At 39.8% G+C, this 20,872-nt stretch overlaps 1 protein-coding gene across 12 annotated transcripts in view; it reads left to right on the forward strand.

Moving 5' to 3' along the window:
- FBXO34 (F-box protein 34) overlaps window positions 1-20,872 on the forward strand; it is an 81,166-nt gene that overhangs the window by 53,201 nt on the left and 7,093 nt on the right. For 4 of the 12 annotated variants that reach the window (XM_053928401.1, XM_053928402.1, XM_053928403.1 and 1 more), the window contains one exon: window positions 10,944-10,984. The exons of 4 other annotated variants lie outside the window; for them this stretch is intronic. In XM_053928401.1, coding sequence (XP_053784376.1) covers window positions 10,944-10,984 — 41 coding nt within the window. Of the gene's footprint in view, window positions 1-10,943; window positions 10,985-14,572; window positions 14,677-20,872 lie in introns of all 12 variants that reach the window. 4 more of the 12 variants (XM_053928405.1, XM_053928409.1, XM_053928406.1 and 1 more) reach the window with 3 other exon arrangements.

The following is a 20,872-nucleotide window of genomic DNA, read 5'->3' on the forward strand; positions in this document are numbered from 1 at the left end:
TTCATGCATATTCTGAAGTTGAGATTTTGAATAGTCAGTAGTGTCAACATTAAAAATAAAATAGCCAGTTATTTTACCAGCAAAATTGAGTTTATTCGGGAATGCAGAGACATTGCAATTTGGGACACTCAAGCTATGGCAGACCATACACAAGCCTGTAGAGAACAAAGGAGAGGAGCATTATAACGAAAAAGGAGAGAGTTGGGAGAGGCTGTTATAAACAGGATGTTTATTGAAGGAAACCAGGAGTTCAAGTGTGTTGGTTTCCCATTGGCTGAGCCATGGCAATTTCTCATTGGCTGGGTCTGTTGCCAGGCAGGGAGAAAATCTCCCTTCTTCCTTTTGGAGTCTGCAAGGTGTGGTGAGTGGTAGTGCATGAGCACTTCCCCTTCAGGACGTCCTTCTCCATTTTAAATAAGGTTTCTTTGATTCAGTTTCACAGTATACAAACCTGGAGTCCTGAAGAGAGGTTTTTTATTTTTGTACCTGTGTAGTTTGAAAAGAGGTTTTAGACTGACCACTTGGCATAGCATGTAGATGGTGTTTAGAGCCATTAGACTGACGGGGTGGGGGACTTAGAGTGCCATCTCCCAAACTATTTGAGGAGCCCTAGGGCATCTAGCAAACTCACAGGGGTTGCTGCAGGATATTTAAACATTTCCAGGAAAACAGCATGGATGGTATGTATGCTTGTCATACATATGCGTGTGTTTTTAAAGTTTTGTGTGTACGTGTGTTTTTGTATGTCCCTGTGCATCTGGGATCAGCTGGGTGCAGTTTTGTGTATGTACATAGTGTTTCTCACAGAAGAAGTCATGTAAGCAAATACAAAATTCACATTTGACTCAGATTATTCCCCAGTATTCTCAGTCGACCCCATATAGCAGAACTGATTGTACTGGTAGAGAATCTGCCCAGAAAACTAGAGAACTGCTGCCTAGAGGCCCAGGAAAGGGCTGATGGAAATTTGTGCAAAGTCTCTTTTTAAAAAAGAGGTTTATTTCTAAAATACATGCAGTTTTTGAATTCTTTCTCTAATACAGTATTCTATTCTTAAAACTTAAAAATAATTAAAAGCAATTCCATGGATTAACATTTGTTGCAAGAATGAATGGGTAAGGAGGCTGCTTTCTTTTTTTTTTTTCATTTTTTAAAATATATTTATTGATTATGCTATTACAGTTGTCCCATTCCCCCCCCACTCCACTCCATCCTGCCCACCCCCCTCCCTCCCACATTCCCCCCCTATAGTTCATGTCCATGGGTCATACTTATAAGTTCTTTGGCTTCTACATTTCCTACACTATTTTTCCCCTCCCCCTGTCTATTTTCCACCTATCATCTATGCTACTTATTCTCTGTACCTTCCCCCCCCTCCCCTTCCCACTCCCTTAATGACAACCCTCATGTTCTAGTTATTTGCCTAGTTTGCTCTCGTTTTTGTTTTATGTGTGACCGTTAATAACTGTGAGTTTGCTGTCATTTTTACTGTTCCTATTTTTGATCTTCTTTTTCTTAGGTAACTCCCTTTAACATCTCATATAATAAGGGCTTGGTGATGATGAACTTCTTTAACTTGACCTTATCTGAGAAGCACTTTATCTTCCCTTCCATTCTAAGTGATAGCTTTGCTGGATACAGTAATCTTGGATGTAGGTCCTTGCTGTTTAATCTTGGGTAATGTAATTATGTGCCTTGGCATGTTCCTCCTTGGGTCCAGCTTCTTTGGGACTCTCTGAGCTTCCTGGACTTCCCGGAAGTCTATTTCCTTTGCCAGATTAGGGAAGTTCTCCTTCATTATTTGTTCAAATAAGTTTTCAATTTTTTGTTCTTCCTCTTCTCCTTCTGGCACCCCTATAATTCGGATGTTGGAACGTTTCAAGGCGTCCGGGAGGTTCCTAAGCCTCTCCTCATTTTTCCAAGTTCTTGTTTCTTCATTCTTTTCTGGCTGGATGTTTGTTTCTTCCTTCTGGTCCACACCATTGATTTGAGTCCCAGTTTCCTTCTCATCACTATTGGTTCCCTGTACATTTTCCTTTGTTTCTCTTAGCATAGGCTTCACTTTTTCATCTGTTTTTCGAATAGATTCAACCAAGTCTGTGAGCATATTGATAACCAGTGCTTTGAACTGTGCATCCGATAGGTTGGCTATCTCTTCCTCGCTTAGTTGTATTTTTTCTGGAGCTTTGAAGTGTTCTGTCATTTGGGCCATTTTTTTTTTTGTCTTGGCACATCTGTTACTTTAAGGGGCGGAGCCTTAGGTGTTCACCGGGGCGGGGTAATGCTGGTCGCAGGGCTGTGACGCTGTACGTGGGGGAGGGGCCGAGTGGGAGCAAGGGCGCCTGCCTCACTCTCCTCTGGCTTTCAATCTTTCACTCCGCTACCCACAATCAAACTGGGCCACTCTGGTGCTGGTTCCCGAGTAAGTGGGCCTGTGCACACTCTAGGCCCCTGTGGGTCTCTCCAACAACCTCTCCTGTGAGGCTGGGAGTCTCTCCTGCTGCCGCCCCAACCCCCACGGGCGTTTTCAATCAGAGGTTTGAGGCTTTATTTCCCTGAGCTGGAGCCCTGGGTTACGCGGTCTGCTTTGCTCCCTGCCGTTAGTCCGGTTTATCTGTGGGCGAATGTGGTGCTGCGGGGTGCTACCCGCTGCTCTGCCTGCCCTGTTCTCCGCCACTCTGAGTCCGGCCCTCTGGGTTTATCTGTGCAAATGTGGGGCCGCAGGGACTGCTAGTGCTCAGACTGCCTGCGCCATTTGTCCCACACTCCGCCAGTCTCAGTCCCGCCACAGCCACGCGAGTCCTCTCCACCTCGGTGCAGGAGGCTGCTTTCTTTAAAATGATTATCCTACCCTACTATGAGATAAGACGGCTCTTAGAAAACTAGGGAGATTTGAGTGATAATGGATGAGGTCAGACATCTTTAGAAAGAACAGTGTTTAGTAAGTGAATGTTAGAGAGATTTTAGAATAGTCAAGGGAATTAGTCCAAACTCAGGAGAGTATAACTGAGGAAGTTAAATAACATTTAGTTATATCAGCTGAAGAAAGTATGTAATAAAATGAAGATTAGGCCTTTAGGAGGAGATTTGAAAAACAAAACTTCAAACTATATTTGATCTGCCTTTAGAAGAGAAGGCATGGGTGGAAGAGGCTCAATCTTCATTGTATTGATTGAGCACTTTGGTTCTTGGGGGTGGGGTATAATGTTTTGGGTCAAAAACTGTATTTCAAGAGTCATTATAGCTTGGTTGAATTCTTCCTCAGGTGACTCTTCTTTCTTTGCTTTTTTCTTGCATAACCCAAACTTCCTCGTTGAATAATTTTAATACCAGGAGAGGGGATAATATGAATGGAAGATTCAGGCATTCTAATTTCTGAAATTGGGATTTTTGATCTCCATTATGACTTAAACAGGCACACTAATTTATAGTATGAACTAACTTTGGGAGTCTCGTTAACTTGGAGGGCAGTGAAAGTGGGTTTCTGGTTCTGTATTTGTATATGAAGTCGTGACTACATGGTTATCTCATGATTTCTTTATGATTCTTAAGATTTATAATTCCAGCCGTAAGGAGGTCCTATTCAGGAAACCAAACTATTTTTTTTAAGGCATTTTGGGATATAGTAAGTCCTTTTTTAAGACTAAAAAAAAATTCACAGTAATTTGACAGTAATTTTTTCTGATAAAATATTCCTAATATTTAAGGAGATTTCCATTTCCTCTATTCCTAGTTCCATGCTAGGAAAAATGTTAATTTCAGTGTTTTTCTTTTTTCTTCTTCTTTTTTTTTTTACCTATGGCTAGCTTTTGTTTTCATGTTAAGTTCAAAGAGAACTTTTTTCCTGTTTGACTTGCCTGTTTTTTGTTCCTCTACTGATGTTTTTCCCTCCCCCCATCTTTCCAAATGAGAGCCTGTGATAGGCATTTACCTGTAGTTTTTGATCTGTGTGTTTCCTGTAACAATGCAGGAAATTTAGAGCTGAATAGCATCAGATGGACAAGCCATCACTTTTCTGTATCCATCCAAATTTAGTTTTTTTAATAATTACTTTATTGTTGTTCAATTACAGTTGTCTGCATTTTCCTCCCACCACTCCCCCCCCACCCCAGACAAACCCACCTTCCTCCCTCCCTTGCTTCCACCTTCCCCCTTGGTTTTGTCCATGTGTCCATTATAGTAGTTCCTGAAAACCCTTCCCCTCATTATCCCCTCCCACCTCCCCTCCAAATTTAGTTTTAGTATTGAAAACTTAGGAAATACTGTATACTTATGCTAACAGTGAGGTGAGCTCAAGAATAATCTACCAATTTAAAACCTGATTTCTGGGTGTTCCTTCCTTCCCTATATTGTCTCAAACTGTCTTTAAGTTTTTGTGGGGGTCTGCATAAGTGCAAGTCAGTTCCTGCAGTAGGATGTACTGCAAAATGTTTTCATAGGGAGAACTTGGTGTATCTATTTATTTAAATCTTTTATAACTTAAAATAAGTTGTGTTTTGAATTTTTTAATGTGTCAGAAAATGTCAGAGTTTGAAGCAATGGCTACACCACTACAGTGATCTTGAGCAAATTTCAGGTTCTGAGCTTTTATCCCCTTTTCGGCACAATGGTTGCAGACTGTGAGGTACAAAAGTATTGAGGGATGTGAGATTCGTGGTGACATGGGGAGCCCAAGGAGATAGGCATGCAGAGACTGGGTAGAAAGAAGGAGCAGCTGGTGCAAAGGCCCAAGATGCAAATGAGCTCAGGAACAGAAAGAGAGCCAAAAGTGATGTTTGTGAAAGTACTTTGTAGATACAAAACATTCCTGTGCAGCTCAGGTGCTATTTAGGCTTAGGGAAGATGTGTGTGTGTGTTTCTTTTTCCACTGAGCTATGGTTTGTTGGCTACAGAGCCACCTTGCCTGGGGAGTAGGCTCCTGCCTTGAGGATGGAAAGGAAGAGTAGGACCCATGACTCACAAATTCCAGCAGTTTGTACATTATGGCAACTGTTACTTTATTTCCACTAACAGTTTTTTTCTATAAGATGGGCAGTAGGAAAGAGAGGAATAGAATTATAACTAGAAATGTTGGGTGAGGGAGTTTTGTATCATTTCTCACTCTTACAGCATTTGGCTTTGTTGTTTGATATGTATAGTTTTGCCATCTATAAACCTGTCACTAAAATCTGATCTTGGGTATTAGGTTCTCCTTTGTGGTTTAGTTCGTTAATAACTGAAGTACCTAAGGGTTCTGGGTGTGAACTCTGCATACTTTGTAAGTAATTTAGAACCAGGGAAGTTAGAATTTTCTGTTTCAAAGTAATTAATGAAGCACTGTGGCTTCAAAGTAACATATATGTAAAAAATTTACAGAAATAACCAAAACTTGATAACAGGACGTAATTCTCTTTATAACCCTTAAAGATGAAGTATTTTTAAACTTGGCATGCTCCTCCTTTCTAGTTAGGGTGTGTGGGAGTCTGTTTATCAGAAATTCTGGTAGTGCTGATTTTTTTTTTATCTTTGTAAACATGACCCTAGACAGCTGTGTTTAATATAGTAAAAATCATGGGGAGACTTTATAGTGTTTCTGTTTGGTACTTAGTGTCTGTATTTTAGTATTTAAAGGGTATGGTCCAGGGCTTGCATAACTCATAACTGAATGGCTGCATATGTAGACTCTTTTGTCCTGGAGGTTACTATGCAGACGAACATTGTTTTTACCTTAAATTGACAGTTTTAAGTTAAATAACTTTGTTAGGAAAATGTTTGCACGTGGCTGGTAAGTAGGATTTTCTTTAAAATATGGTATTATTTAGGAATGATTTAAATAACTAGAGTGTTGGAAAAGTGCTGTTACTCAAGCCAAACCACTTACTGCCTCACAGGAAAATAAACAAGATTAAAGGTGACCATGGCCTGGAGAGTGTCCTCCGTGCCTTCACCTCCTCCCACCCCCCACCTCTGAGAAAGCAGGGAGCTAAACCAGGAAAGAGATGGGTGGGTGGAGTTGCTTAACTGCATCAACTTCTGGGCTCCCCAAGTATGGTTTAGTTAGACATTTGAAATGTCTAGTAACAAGAATTTTTAAAACATGTAGTACCTGACTATTTGGTCAGGGGCAATGACCTCTTTTCTCTTAGACTGTCAAATTAAAAAAAAAGACAGCAGCCAACACAGCAATAGCCATCCAGTGTGAATGAATCAAAATACCTATTTTTTTTTTTGGTCAGATTGGCAAAAAGTGTATTTTTTGGGTGCCACAGAATTTTAGTAATTAGTTTATGTGTGCCATGAGATTATAAAGATTGAAAATCTCTTGGCTAGGTTAACAGCCTTTGATGACTGAGGTGTTGATTTTGAGGCTCTGTACAGAAATAAGGAAGTCCTGTGGTAGAACAGACTTCCTTGTAGCTGGTATGGTGGGATTTGGGGAACTGAGCTTAGGCAGTGCCTCCAGAGGGCTCCAGGTTGCTTTGTCAAACTGGGTTTCCCACCCAGCAAATTAGGTAAGATCCATTAGAGACTCCGTGACAATGAAAGGCAGGTGTTTTTCAGTCAGAGGAGTTTCTTATCATTTCCCCCTTTGTTTGGAGGCTAGGTATCCCCTGATGAAGATACAGGAGATTAGGATGCTAGTGTAGGATAGTTTCTGGCATTGGCTTTTCACTGAGCTTCTCTTTTAAGTGTGAAGCGTTTTATGCTCGGTCTTGTGGGGGAATCTGTAAAATAGCAGACAGGGACCTTTGCCTTCAGGAATTGATGGGATATAATGCTTTCCTTTTGGCTTTTTGTTCATCTTGGATCTACATACATTCAGCTATTTCAGGGTCTTCAACCATTTCCTGGGCACAAAGATAAATATTTCTACTAAAATGAACTTCAAGTGACTTTAGTTTACAGCTTATTTTTCCTTAAAGAATGGAGAACCACTGGGAATTGAGGGTTTAGAAAATACAGTCATAAATATACTGTACATGTAATTAGGAGCCTCTGTACACCTGATTTGACGACTTTGAGGCAAACCATTTGACTCTTCTACTAATCATTTGTTATGTAAATGTGTGTACACACACACACACACACTCACACAGCTCATTTAAAATACTCTAAAGCACATTTAAAAAAAGGACCCAGCACTTGGTATTCTTTTTTTTTTTTTTTTCATTTTTTTTTTAATATATTTATTGATTATGCTATTACAGTTGTCCCATTTCCCCCCCCACTCCACTCCATCCTGCCCACCCCCCTCCCTCCCACATTCCCCCCCCATAGTTCATGTCCATGGGTCATACTTATAAGTTCTTTGGCTTCTACATTTCCTACACTATTCTTACCCTCCCCCTGTCTATTTTCCACCTATCATCTATGCTACTTATTCTCTGTACCTTTCCCCCTCTCTCCCCCTCCCACTCCCTTAATGACAACCCTCATGTTCTAGTTGTTTGCCTAGTTTGCTCTCGTTTTTGTTTTATGTGTGGCCGTTAATAACTGTGAGTTTGCTGTCATTTTTACTGTTCCAATTTTTGATCTTCTTTTTCTTAGGTAACTCCCTTTAACATCTCATATAATAAGGGCTTGGTGATGATGAACTTCTTTAACTTGACCTTATCTGAGAAGCACTTTATCTTCCCTTCCATTCTAAGTGATAGCTTTGCTGGATACAGTAATCTTGGATGTAGGTCCTTGCATTTAATCTTGGGTAATGTAATTATGATGTGCCTTGGCGTGTTCCTCCTTGGGTTCAGCTTCTTTGGGACTCTCTGAGCTTCCTGGACTTCCCGGAAGTCTATTTCCTTTGCCAGATTAGGGAAGTTCTCCTTCATTATTTGTTCAAATAAGTTTTCAATTTTTTGTTCTTCCTCTTCTCCTTCTGGCACCCCTATAATTCGGATGTTGGAACGTTTCAAGGTGTCCTGGAGGTTCCTAAGCCTCTCCTCATTTTTCCAAGTTCTTGTTTCTTCATTCTTTTCTGGTTGGATGTTTGTTTCTTCCTTCTGGTCCATACCATTGATTTGAGTCCCAGTTTCCTTCTCATCACTATTGGTTCCCTGTACATTTTCCTTTGTTTCTCTTAGCATAGGCTTCATTTTTTCATCTGTTTTTCGAATAGATTCAACCAAGTCTGTGAGCATATTGATAACCAGTGCTTTGAACTGTGCATCCGATAGGTTGGCTATCTCTTCGTCGCTTAGTTGTATTTTTTCTGGAGCTTTGAAGTGTTCTGTCATTTGGGCCATTTTTTTTTTTTTTTTTTTGGTCTTGGCGCGTCTGTTACTTTAAGGGGCGGAGCCTTAGGTGTTCACCGGGGCGGGGTAATGCTGGTCGCAGGGCTGTGACGCTGTACGTGGGGGAGGGGCCAAGTGGGAGCAATGGCACCCGCCTCACTCTCCTCTGGCTTTCAATCTTTCACTCCGATACCCACAATCAAACTGGGCCACTCTGGTGCTGGCTCCCGAGTAAGTGGGCCTGTGCACACTCTAGGCCCCTGTGGGTCTCTCCAACGACCTCTCCTGTGAGGCTGGGAGTCTCTCCTGCTGCCGCCCCAACCCCCACGGGCGCTTTCAATCAGAGGTTTGAGGCTTTATTTCCCCAAGCTGGAGCCCTGGGTTGCACGGTCTGCTCGCTGCCAGCCGTTCGTCAGGTTTACCTGTGGGCGAATGTGGTGCCGCGGGGTGCTACCCGCTGCTCGCCTGCCCTGTTCTCCGCCACTCTGAGTCCGGCCCTCTGGGTTTATCTGTGCAAATGTGGGGCTGCAGGGTCTGCTAGTGCTCAGACTGCCTGCGCCATTTGTCCCACACTCCGCCAGTCTCAGTCCCGCCACAGCGACGCGAGTCCTCTCCACCCCGGTGCCCGTCTCCGCCCCTCCTACCAGTCTGGATGAATGGTTATTTTCTATTTTCTTGGTGTTGGTCCCCCTTGCTGTTCGATTCTCTGTCAGTTCTGGTTGTGCGAGGAGGCGCAGTGTGTCTACCTACTCCGCCATCTTGGTTCTCCCAGCACTTGGTATTCTAAGGTGAACTGCAACTTGTATATCTGATCATTAAATAAAAATACTCATTAAAGTATGTCATTAAATACGTATTTATGTTCACAAATGTAATACATTCATTAAATTAAAAGGATCAAAAGCTATATGTAATTAAAAAATGGATTGATTGTTCTTGACCACTGTTGGCTTTGTTCTTTTTTATTTGACTGCCTGTGAGTTTGTCTCCCTTTCATTTCTTTTTATCTTCCTTGTTGCTGTCTGATTTATTTCCTGTCCAGTTTTCAGTAATGGGTGTGGAGTAGGACAAGAACTTACATTGGTTAGTGCCCTGTGTCTGAACCAGGAAGGAGTGCATACACCAGACAGCCTGTGGCTTGTTGGGGAGGGACTTAAAATGAGCCCTACAGAGCTGCCCTGCCCAGGGAACTACAGAATTCCACATTTTCTTCACTCCAGATTGAATGGTATGCAGCTCCACACCGTGTGTGCGTAATGGACATTTCTAGGCTCATTCACCCAGTGTTTTCCAAATGTTTCCATTTATTTATTTCTCTCTTTTCAAACCAGTAACTATGGGAGAACTTATTTACAAAAACACAGAAATAGCAGAGTGATAAACCCTCACTTAGCCATTACCCAGTTTCATGGCCATTCTCATTTGATCTATACTCCCAACCATTTCTTCTCTCCCATATTGTTTTGAAGGATATCTCAGACATCATATAATTTAACCTAAAAATATTTTAGGATGTATATTTAAGAGATGAGGACTTAAAAATTCATATATGTATACAAACACATGTACTAATTTTTACATTGTATCTGTTTAAATCAGGATCCACATACTGGTTTCTTAAATCTTTTAATGTACAGGCTACTCTCTCTCTGTTTCTCTGTTTCTCTTGGAATTTGCTTGAAGACACTAGCCTTATTACATTGTTCTATAGTTTCCCCCCAATCTAGATTTTGCCTTTTTTGTTTGTTTTTTTAAAGATTTTATTTATTTATTTTTAGACAGTGGGGAAGGGAGGGAGAAAGAGAGGGAGAGAAACTTCAGTGTGTGGTTGCCTCTCACGCATCCCCTACTAGGGACCTGGCCTGCAACCCAGAAATGTGCCCTGACTGGGAATTGAACTGCCGACCCTTTGCTTTTCAGTCCTGCGCTTCATCTGCTGAGCCACACCAGCCAGGGCCATTTTGCTGTTTTATATCCCTTAGGTGTTCAACTTATTTCTCTCTTGTGTTCCCTGTAAATTGCTAGCTGGCTCAGAGGATTGAACGGATAAGGAATACTTTTTTTTAAGCGCCTTTTTTCCCTCACCAGGGGTTGTAATGTCTGGTTGTGTTTCAGTTTTGTGATGTTAGCAGCTACTGACGATTAATGCCTTGATCTGTTAATTCACTAAAAGTTGGATAATGGTTATATCTATTTCTATCATTCCATACATTTATATTTGAATCAAAACCTATCAGGAAATAAAGTTGTATTTGAGTCATTTAATGGCTTTAAGTTATTTTACTTTGAATTAGTATTCTTTCTCTATGATTTAGTAGCAGTGATTAAAATATAGTACATGATTTGGTGTTGAGATGTGCAATATAATTTATTGGGTAGTTGATTACTGCAGAATGACTTCAGACCCATACAGTGCATTTAGTTAGGAAGTTGTCTTAGAGTGCTCACTGATGGTTATTTCCCAGCTAGAAATACTAATGAGGGACAAATATATACTCTAATTAGTATGTAACTTCCCTACTTGTATAATATAAAGTGCTGTTTTAAAGTCTTGCCTGGTTATGTAAATTATTATTTTTTAATGAGCCTAATGTACTTGACTTTCTAAAAATCAATTTTAGACTCGATTTGGATCAGGAGTAATAAAGTCTAAAATATGTCTCCTCAGTCCAGTTGCTTTGGTGTTACTTATTGAGGACCTAGGTTTCAAAATTGTGCATTTTGCCCTTACAGGTGTGGCTCAGCTGGTTGGACGTCGTCCTGAAAAGCAAAAGGTCACTGGGTTCAATTCCTGGTCAGGGCACATGCCTGGGTTGTGGGTTTGGTGGCTGGGGCATGTATGAGAGGCACACCAATCGATGTCTCTCTCTCACATCAATGTTTTTCTCCTTCCCTTCCCCTCTCTCTAAAAAAAGTTGTGCAGTTATTTTTTTGTGAAATTATAGAAGAGGCTTGGAAGATAATCTGATTTTTTTTCTAGTTTTCTAGTTTACAGTAAGTCCCATTGCATAACTTCTGCATTTTGCACTTAAGTACTATCTAAAGGGGTCTGGTGCCCATTTGGTATCTTTGAGGACCTTCCAAGTAGTTCCCTATTAATATTTATAATATGACAATATGCTTTTATTTCTGGAAAGAATTAATTTGTTGAGGGGAAGAAAAAAACCCCAGTCACCTGATTGGTATTTCATTTTAAAGCAAGCAGCTGACCTGGAGCACTAGAAAGTGCTCTCAAGCCCAGGGTATGAATGACCAGCTCAGTAAAGTTCAGTGAGAATGTCTGGGGTGGGCTTAACAGGGGAGATTTTCAGGTGACCAGATAGTTGACTTCTTTCCTCATACATTCTTACTGCCTTTCTCCTTTACTCTCTTCAGATCTTGTTCAAGCTCAGTGTTCTCTAGTCAAAGCTAGTATGTAGGGTCGAGTTGAATCTTCAGATACATCTGCAGTGGAGTAAACCTGATTTTCACTTTTCTTTGGGGGATTTTGTGAGTCTGCCTTCCAGATGAACTTGGACTTTTGATCATGTAAATGGACATAGAAGGGCAATTAAAGTGATAGATCGGGAAATAAATTTTAAGTTTTTCAGAAGTTTGCCAGATGGGTCTTCAGGAAGTTATTTTTTAGGTAACTCTTTAGAAAATAATGGTATAATAAATCTCTTTAATGAATAGCAGTTTTATGGGGCTTCATCCTGCTGCTAACACAGGGTGGGGAAGAAGGTTTACAGTTGTGAGTACATGAAACAGTGTATTCTTGTATTATTATTTATTAATTGCATTGTTTTCCATATGAACAACTGTAAACCTACTTTGCCTGACCCTGTACTTTATTAGATTCAACACAAGGCTAGAGTGATCTGTTGAGGTGCTTGTGCAGTAGAGATGGATGTTACGTTTTTACCCTGTTTTTCAGGTTCAGGTTGTTTCATTTAGAAAACATATCATCCACTCAAATTCAACAGACATTTTTTTGTGTGAGGCTCTGGGGGAAGAGTGGTGAAGCAAGCAGACAAAAGTCCCCGTCCTAGAGAGCTTACACCTTACTGAAATTATCCATAGAATTCCCTAAGTGGAATAGTGGAATTCCACATACCCTAAGTTTCTCTTTGACCAGTTGTCCAGAACTGCTGTTTGAGGAAAGTCCAGGACTACCTTTGAGTACAGAGAGTAGAATACAAGCCAGGTTTTAAAATTTTACAACATAACATTATCTTTGTTGGCTTTGAGTTTGGTGTGTAGAAAATAACGGATCTTTTTAAAATAAACAAGAAACCTCCTAGTGATTTCTACCTATTGCTTTTTTCTCTTTTTATTCTAAGATTTTGTGCTGAACTGCAGTAGTTTTTCTAGTGTAGATTTTCTGAAATACTGTTTCTTTTCGCTTCTCCTGTCTCCCTACCTTTATTGTTGGTGGGTAGGATTAAAGTTTATTCTGATATTATTTGGTTGAGTGTTAACAACTTCCAGTCATTTGGGAAGTAGCTAAATGTAAATACGTTTTTCACATATCCTGTATTTTTCTTTTCTTTAAAAAAAATTTTTTTAAAGTTTCCCTTCCCCCTGTATTTTTCAAGGTAATCTCAATTTCAAGTATTTTGCTCCATTTTGTTGGGACACTTAGTTTTTAATTTAGATAATAAATGGTGCATTACGTCAGTGCTCTTTAACCTGAGTCCGAGTAACCCTGATGAGCTTTAGGGAGGTGATTTGTGACTCTCCCCAACAATGATGCCAAACCTTGTAGATAGGAGCCCTTTTCTCAGCAGAGCCTCATTTGCGTTCATCAGAATTTCAAAGGGCTTGGTGGCTGCAAAAAGGGTTAATAACCACTGTTTTGTGTATAAATGAGATTTTAATTAAAAGGAATAACAATTTTTTTCCTTCCAGACATATTTTTCAGAAAGTTAGAAGATTATCCAGTTGTTTATTATTATTGGGGCAGTGAGTTCTTGAATCATTTGAAGTGTTCTCTTGAGCCAACTTAAATTATATATAGGCCAAATTTAAAAAAACTTTATTTTTCTTTCATACGGTCTTAAAACATCAAACTTGAACGTCTGAGTTCTTGATTTACCTCATTGTTATGGGCTGAATTGTATGCCTCTCCCCACTTCTTGTGTTGAAGTCATAACCCCCAGTACCTTGGAATGTGACTGAATTTGGATACAGAGAGGGTGGGCCCTAATCTAATCTGACTGGTGCCTTTAGAAGCAAAGGGAATCTGAACACAAGGGTAGATAGGAGGGGCCATGAACAGAGAAAAGACCACATGAGGACATGGTGAGAAGGCAGCCACCTGAAAGCCAAGGAGAAAGGCCTGGGGGGAAAACAAACTTGACGCCACTTTGATCTTGGGCGTCTAGTCTCCAGAACTGTGAGAAGTAACTTTTCTGTTGTTCAAGCCACCCCAGCAAACTAATACACTCATGATGAGGTAGCAGTTGAGTGACAGTTAGAAGTATAGCAAAGTAACTTGAACTATCTTCGCCACAGTACATTTTGGGAGAAATGATAAAATGTTGCGTGTAGCTTTACATAGTCTAGTACCTGAAAGAGATGGTAGGACCTGTAAAATTTAGACATAGCATATTAATATTAATTCCTATTCTTATTGCTCTTATTCTTTATAGATTTATCATTTTACAGTTTTCCATTTGCCTGTGGTTATATTTTGTCTTCTGTTCTCTAGCATTTTTCATTCTGTAGAACTAACTTTTGTAAATAAGTCTACTATAAATCAACACCAGAACAGTATCCCTGTGTTTTCTCCCCTGTGTGTTCTGTACAGTCATTCTAGCCCAGTGTTATTCTCTGGTGATGTCACCTGTCCTCACGCCTCTTCCAGACTTAATTTTTGACAATACTAGCCTACCTCAGATACTGTGGGTTTGACTCCAGACCACCCCAATAAAGCAAGCCTCAGCAGTAAAGTGAGTTGTAATCTTTTTGCTGGTGGAAGGCAGGGCCTTGCCTTCAATTTGTAAGAAGTATAATAAAGCAGAGCACAATACAACAAAGTAGACTTGTATATTCATGTCTTGAAGTTTCTCTTTGCAAAAAAATAAGATTTGAGTGTTTCTAATGATGTCTGCTTCTATTGCTAACTTTATTCAATAAATTGGAAACTTTTAGATTGGGAGATGAATGAAAGGCTCAGGGTGAATGTATGTTTCTCAAGTTTGCCACAAGGGCAGGAATTCCATCAGTTTTATTCATGCTGAAGCCCCAGGGTTTAGCACAATGCCTGAAACTTAGTGGGCTATTGAATATTTGATAAGCACACTAGATTAATTTTAAATAAGGTATCACTTAAGGCATCCAAATTGAATTCATAGCCTGAATTCTGCTTCCTTTCACAGTTGGATTTCTAAGTCTTCATTTATGATATTGAGAAGTACCTTGCTGAGGAGTACCCTGTATTCCTGTGTTCTTCATCTGCTTCCTTCATTGCATAATGTGGTAGGTGAGATACGGCTTTGGCTCCTGACCACATGTGCATCTAGATTCCTTGATGTGCTTGCTGTGTGATCTCAGCAGGTTCCTCAGCTTTCTTCTGCTTTGGTTTCTTCATCTACAATTGGAATTAGAGTATGCACTAAAGTTTGGGGGGATATTCTGAGCTTAGAACAGTGCCTAGCACACAGTAAACATTTTAGAGCTGTTAAAGCTGTTGTTATTCTAGTGCAGAAATAGCTGTTCTGTTCTCACTTGTTTGTATTTCCTATCTCTAGTTCTACATTTGTTTCTTTTCTTAGGTATTTCTTTCTTTCTCTTTGAATAACAAAACCTTTGCCATAAAACTGACATGATTTCCTTGGCAGTAGCAGTGTAAGTTAACACTACCCCTTTGGAGAGTGTGAGTATTTTCATGACCAAGATATATCTGGTCATGAAAATACTCACACCATGACTCAGGAATTCCACTCTGGGAAACTTACAAGGGTATACCCTTAAATGCACAAGTGAATGTATCCACGAAGATGTTACATTATAATGTTCGGGGTTGGAGAGAAGGGTTTAATAAATGCTGGCACACATTTATAATTGATGGGTTTGAAGACCATGTAATTACATGGAAAATACTTCTTATGAAAAGTACAGCATTGTATGTGCACTGTGATTACAACATGTTAAGTAAATATATTCACCTAGGAATTTCCAGAGGATAAGACTTAATAAGAGCTTTTTTAACCCCATGGCTTTGTTTTAAAGTCTAGATTTATGCAAAGCCACTCCTAAAGGCCCCAAGCTTACCGTGAATTGAGAGTTCTTTATACCTTGTTATAACTGTATCTTTCATATTTGGCTTTAGGAATTCCAGGTTTAGTCAAAATCTGCAGAGTGGGCTGGCCGTAGGGTACAAAGAAGAAGACAGACCTTTCATGTACTCAAGGAGTAGTTTTATATGAGACACAAGACAAGTACACAAACCCCACTATGTGATTTTTAAATTCTTTTTAAATTTTTTTTTTTTTTTTTTTTTTGTCCAGTAACATGACTGTTTGGGCTTCTTGGTGCCTAATGATTAATTTTCTGCAGTGTAGATTTATTACATTTACCCCTTAGAAATACTAATTTTAACTCAAATATTCAAATTGGCTTTGGTGAGTTATAAAAGCAGGCCCCAAAGCAGCAATTTTTTCCAGTTTTCTGTTGACCATAAACCTCATTTCTCTTCAAGTGGTAATCCTTAACAAAGTGTGCCTTGACCAGCCAGTGTATAGACTGCTACCTCTGTCTTGGTTTACCAGATGCTAGAGGAATGTGGTAGAAGGAAGAGTGAGTAGTTACTGGACAGCTGGGCACAATCAGGACTGTGGTATAGGCTCTATTTCTTTGGCGAACACTGTGAGTCCTATTTCTGAAGTAATGCCCCCCACTCCATCCACCCCTACCCAGGGTTGCTGACAAAAGTCTTGCCCATTCTTTTATCTGCATTGATATTGCAAGCAAACTGTTTTGCTTGATTCCTTAATATTTGTTACCCTGAATTTTGACCTTTTCATCTCCTTTTTTTCTTTGATAAGCCATTTTAAAACTTAATTACTATAATGGTGCTAATGAGCCACCCTGTGCCCAGCTGGCTGTGTTAGGTACTTGGCTCAAGGTTGAGGCACCCAATTCAGAGGTGTGTGTGTATGTTGGCAGACAAGCACAGTATGCTTTTGCATTGATGCTGTAGAGTTAGTAGCTGTTCTCTCATTTTTCATATCAAACTTTACTTGGCACCTTGTGGGTTTTTGAACTGTCTTCATGGCTAGTATTATTATAGAATCTTTAACATTTATTCCCTAGGAAAGATGACATCCTTATGTCCGAGTTACATTTTGGTCAAATAGGGCATATGTTTTAAAGCCCTGTTCAGCTCTTTGAAAGTACTGCATGTCATGCAAGTCATGTCAAAAATTGCCTTAAATACATATAAATTTATATACAGTACACGAGGGAGGACCCAAAAACCATTTATCTCATGGAGGGCAGGCCCTTGTAGTATAGGCTTCCCCCTGCTAGGTGGGTGTTCTAGGAACCCATCTGTATCAGTGTACCTGCTGGCGTTGTTGTGAGAGGCTGCGTTCAACTTCAGTGAATTTTTTTGGGAAGACTCTCGAGTTTGCCTATTTCATGATGGGTGATTTACAAGCACACCTGCTCACACTGCGCTGAGTGTTCAGCAGGTTTTGACCAAAAACAGTGTGACCCCCGTGCCCCACCCTCCCTATTCACCTGATCTTGCCCCAGTGACTTTTGTTTGTGTTTCCCTGGATAAAAAAAGGTCCTCAAAGGGAAACATTTTGCCAATGTGGAAGAGATGAAACAAAAAACGGCAGAAGCACTAAGAGGCATCAAAATAGACAAGTTCAAAAATTGATTTGAGCAGTGGAAAAAATGTCTCAATAGGTGTATTGCATCAAATGGAGAGTACTTTGAAGGTGACTGAAGTTTAAACATGTAAGAATGAATATATAATTTTTTATAAATAAAATCCATTTGGGGGTCTCCCTCATATATGGAAGAGTGATTGGTTTCAAGGTAGAAAAAAGCATCAGCTCACTCAAGGAAGTTAACAGTTTGTTATGTGAAAGGTTAAAGGTTTTCTTTTCCTTTGTTTTCTGTAAGAAGTATTAGGATAGGGAAAACAAGCAAGAGGGTTTTAACAGGAATGCTGAATATCTCAAAATCTGTGGAGGCAGGGTTTTCTTGGTAATATACTTTTCAAAATATAGTAATGATTTGTCGGGGGAGGAAGGGTGACCTAACTTTTTTTTTATTGGGTTTCATTTGGATTTTGGTGTTTATTCTAGCTGGGGCTACCAAATTGTAGATGTCTTATCTGATTAGGTAGTGATAAACTGTGGCACACTGGCGTTTTGTGAGTGTTTGGCATTATGTCACAGGAGCAATAGAAAATAATTTTGTGAACTGCTGTTCCCTGGGTTAACTTAGATGAACATTGTATATTGAACCAAAATGAAATACTTCATCTTTGTCCCCAGCTGTTACTTAATCATTCGTAACAGCCTGAACAAGTATTCTTTCTTTCAGGCCCTCCCCTTTTCTTCCTACTCTGGGAAAAGAAGGGACGGGGAACCCATGTAAACTAGCATATCACTAACTCAGTATTTTGTAATACTGTTGAATTGTGTTAGGGGTCACTTCTGTTGTGATCACAATAGAATAGCAAAGTAGTGTCTACCATTCCTAGTTTGTAATATTCCTTTCCAGTATGTTTTATATACTTGGATGCCCCATCGAGCTTATCATAACCTTTATTTTCTGGAAATTAGCTTTGTTTGGTCTATAATCATGATACAGAATCTGTATTATAGATAATTGTGAAGCAGGTATGTGCTGTACTTAAATACCATTGTGAATTCCAGGAATGACGAAAGCTGTGAGCAGTGAGTTCCTGAAAACCTTTCCTGAGGCTGTTCTTTGTGTTACTCAGTACTATTAACAGACAATAAAGGGTTTTCCCATTAAATTGTGCGTTACTAACCATCCAGATCTCCGGCAAAGTTCAAAATTCCTATCAACTAGCTTTAGAGAATACTCCTTTAAAAGAAAAAAAGGAGTGAACTAACTCCCTGAAAAAAGTCAGCCCCCAATATTTTGGAGCTCAGTTTGAGAAGTCCTGTCTTTTCTGGCCTAGTTGTTTTGTTAAGGTGCTTTGTTGGGGCTGGATGCATTCTGTTAGTGCTTAGAGCCTGTGGGTTAGTCTTCTCTAATGCCTTTGCCTGTATTCACACCCTCCTGGTCTTAGCACTTCTTTCACTTGACTAGCCATGGGAGCAGTTTCTACCACTCTTACATAAGAATGTATGATTTCCTATTGATATGATATGTCTGCTTTAATTCATCACAGTTCTGTGTAGAGCTTTTATGTGGCACCTAAGAAAAATCGACCCAGTTTGAAAGATGAAGGCTCTTGAAATAGATGCTGTCAGAATTATTTTATTTGTGTCATGATTGAACCTAAGATTTTATATGCTTTTTTTTTTTTTTTTTTTAGCAAGGAAAGGATAGCTCCAGGAGGTTCTTATCTAATTCATATCTTAATTCTACCACTGTCCAGCTGTGGGGCTTCAAAAGTTGGTTTAGCCCTGTCACTTCATTTGCAAAAACAATGCTTTTTATTCTACATGCCTTACTGGAGTTGCTAATCATTTCTGTAATGGTTCAGTAAAGAAGGCAGACAGAAGATGTTCTTAGGAAGCTTTTACATGTTTAAAGAAACAGTGAACTTATTTACTGTATATTTTTTCCCCCCTCTAAAGGTATCATGGGAGGGGTCTTTCAGAGACTGTTCTCTTTTATTCCTCTGACTTTTTGTAAATAAAGAGTAGTTCTTATGCTAATAAATGATAACTCCTTTTTGGAATTAGCATTCCTGTACCTTTAGTGTAGCAGAAAGAAACAGAAAGTGCCTTATTTTCTAAACTGTTTTGATAGGCAAGGCACCATAGATTATGAGTGACAAGTTAGAAAGGAAGTGGGCATCTGCCTTTAATGTTAGGCTTCCTGTTAACAGGAAGCAATTCTGTGTTTTCCCTGTTCTAACCTCATATTGCTATTTGATTGCTCATTGATCAAGTTCACCCCTTCACAGACAACAGTTAGTGTGATTCTTTAGACTTTGGGGTTTACCCAAAAGCACTTTTTTTCCTAGGCAAAATTAAGTTCTCTTCCATATCTTTTGGAATTGTATACTATGTTTAGGTGAAGAGTTTTTCCAGGTTTTTCTGAGCTGAAATGAGAAGTTATAGAAGAAAAGGAATGCTAGAATTATTTTATTTGAAAGCAGGATTTGGGCCTCTGTTGGAGGAAAGTTGTTCAAGTTTTGATTCATTGTTATATCTCACCTTATTCCTGGAAAGAACTTAAGATGACAGGTACGTGTACGAGACTTTCTCCACACCCGAACTTTGTGAAACAATTGCTAAGATTCACTTTCTCACCTTCCAGTCACTCTTCCACTGTGAGCTCAGGCTCTGCCCTCCTCCTAGCACCTCCCAGCAAGGTCTCCCTGGATCTCCATTGCGAACAGACACAGTTCTGTATTTGACCTTGCTGTCATGTCTGAAAGTGGCTGCACCTTCCTTTTATGTATGTCTGATTGTAACAGTGGTATATGATCATTGTAAACATTTTGGAAGAAGACCCCTGTAATTTCAGTCCATAATAGTTTTTCCTCACTGAAATGTTTCTAAGACAACTGTCTTGTTCCTTGCCTCCTATTCTCTTTCCTCCTGTGTCAGTTTACTTGCTAGATACCCCTATCTTGCAGGTGTGGGGGCTAAAAAAATTTAATACTTTTTTCTTTCACTTTTGAAGTTTTTCTAGCTGAACTAATATTCAGATTAACAGAGACAGATAAACAGCAGAAAAGTAAAATATTTTAATACTTGTGCACGGGGAATTCACATATGCATGAAAATTCCAAAGACAGGCAACATTGGGTATGTGTGACATTTTGGACAAAGGAGGAAAAGGCAGCAGTGAGGGGCGGATTGGGGGCTGGTATTAGATTTCTGAAGCGGGAATGAGTGATTGACAGGTAGTTGAGGAAGTTCCAAGTATATATGGCAGGAAACTTTTTGCTAGGCAACTCAAAAACAACAGGACACAGAGGCTGTCTAGCTAGCATGCCCCTTCCTAAAGCCCTCTTTTTCCCCCCCATACTTAATTCAAATTAGGCTACTCAGGCTAAGGTGAACTTCCTAAGACTTCCTTCCTGAAACAGGTTTTTCTGTCTGAAACGTTTAGGCAGGAAAAGGAGGGGGGAAGGTCAAAGGTTCTTTCTGAATCTTGTTTCTTAATAAACATCTTAAAATCATCCCCAAAAGGGGAATGAAGAAGCTTCTGGGAAGCAAAATTTTGGTTCCCTTCACAAGCAACATCTCTTAAAATGGAGCTTACCTCTGCTTCCCCTGCTCCAAGTCTGCTCAGCTGCCTTTGTCACCATCTCAGTAACAGGCGCCACTCTGTATCCAGTGGCTGAAGCAAAGAGATGCAGACCCATCCTTGACTCCTCTCCTTCAACCCCCATGTGTAATTAGTGGCTAAAACTCTGCCTTTTCTTCCTTACTGATGCATTTTACTTGTCGTCTCTTCACTCAGGGCACCTAAGCTTGGACCCTGATTATTTCTCACCTACCTCA

The sequence above is a fragment of the Desmodus rotundus genome, chromosome 7 (assembly GCF_022682495.2).
Source record: "Desmodus rotundus isolate HL8 chromosome 7, HLdesRot8A.1, whole genome shotgun sequence".
In the NCBI taxonomy this organism is placed as follows: Eukaryota; Metazoa; Chordata; class Mammalia; order Chiroptera; family Phyllostomidae; genus Desmodus; species Desmodus rotundus.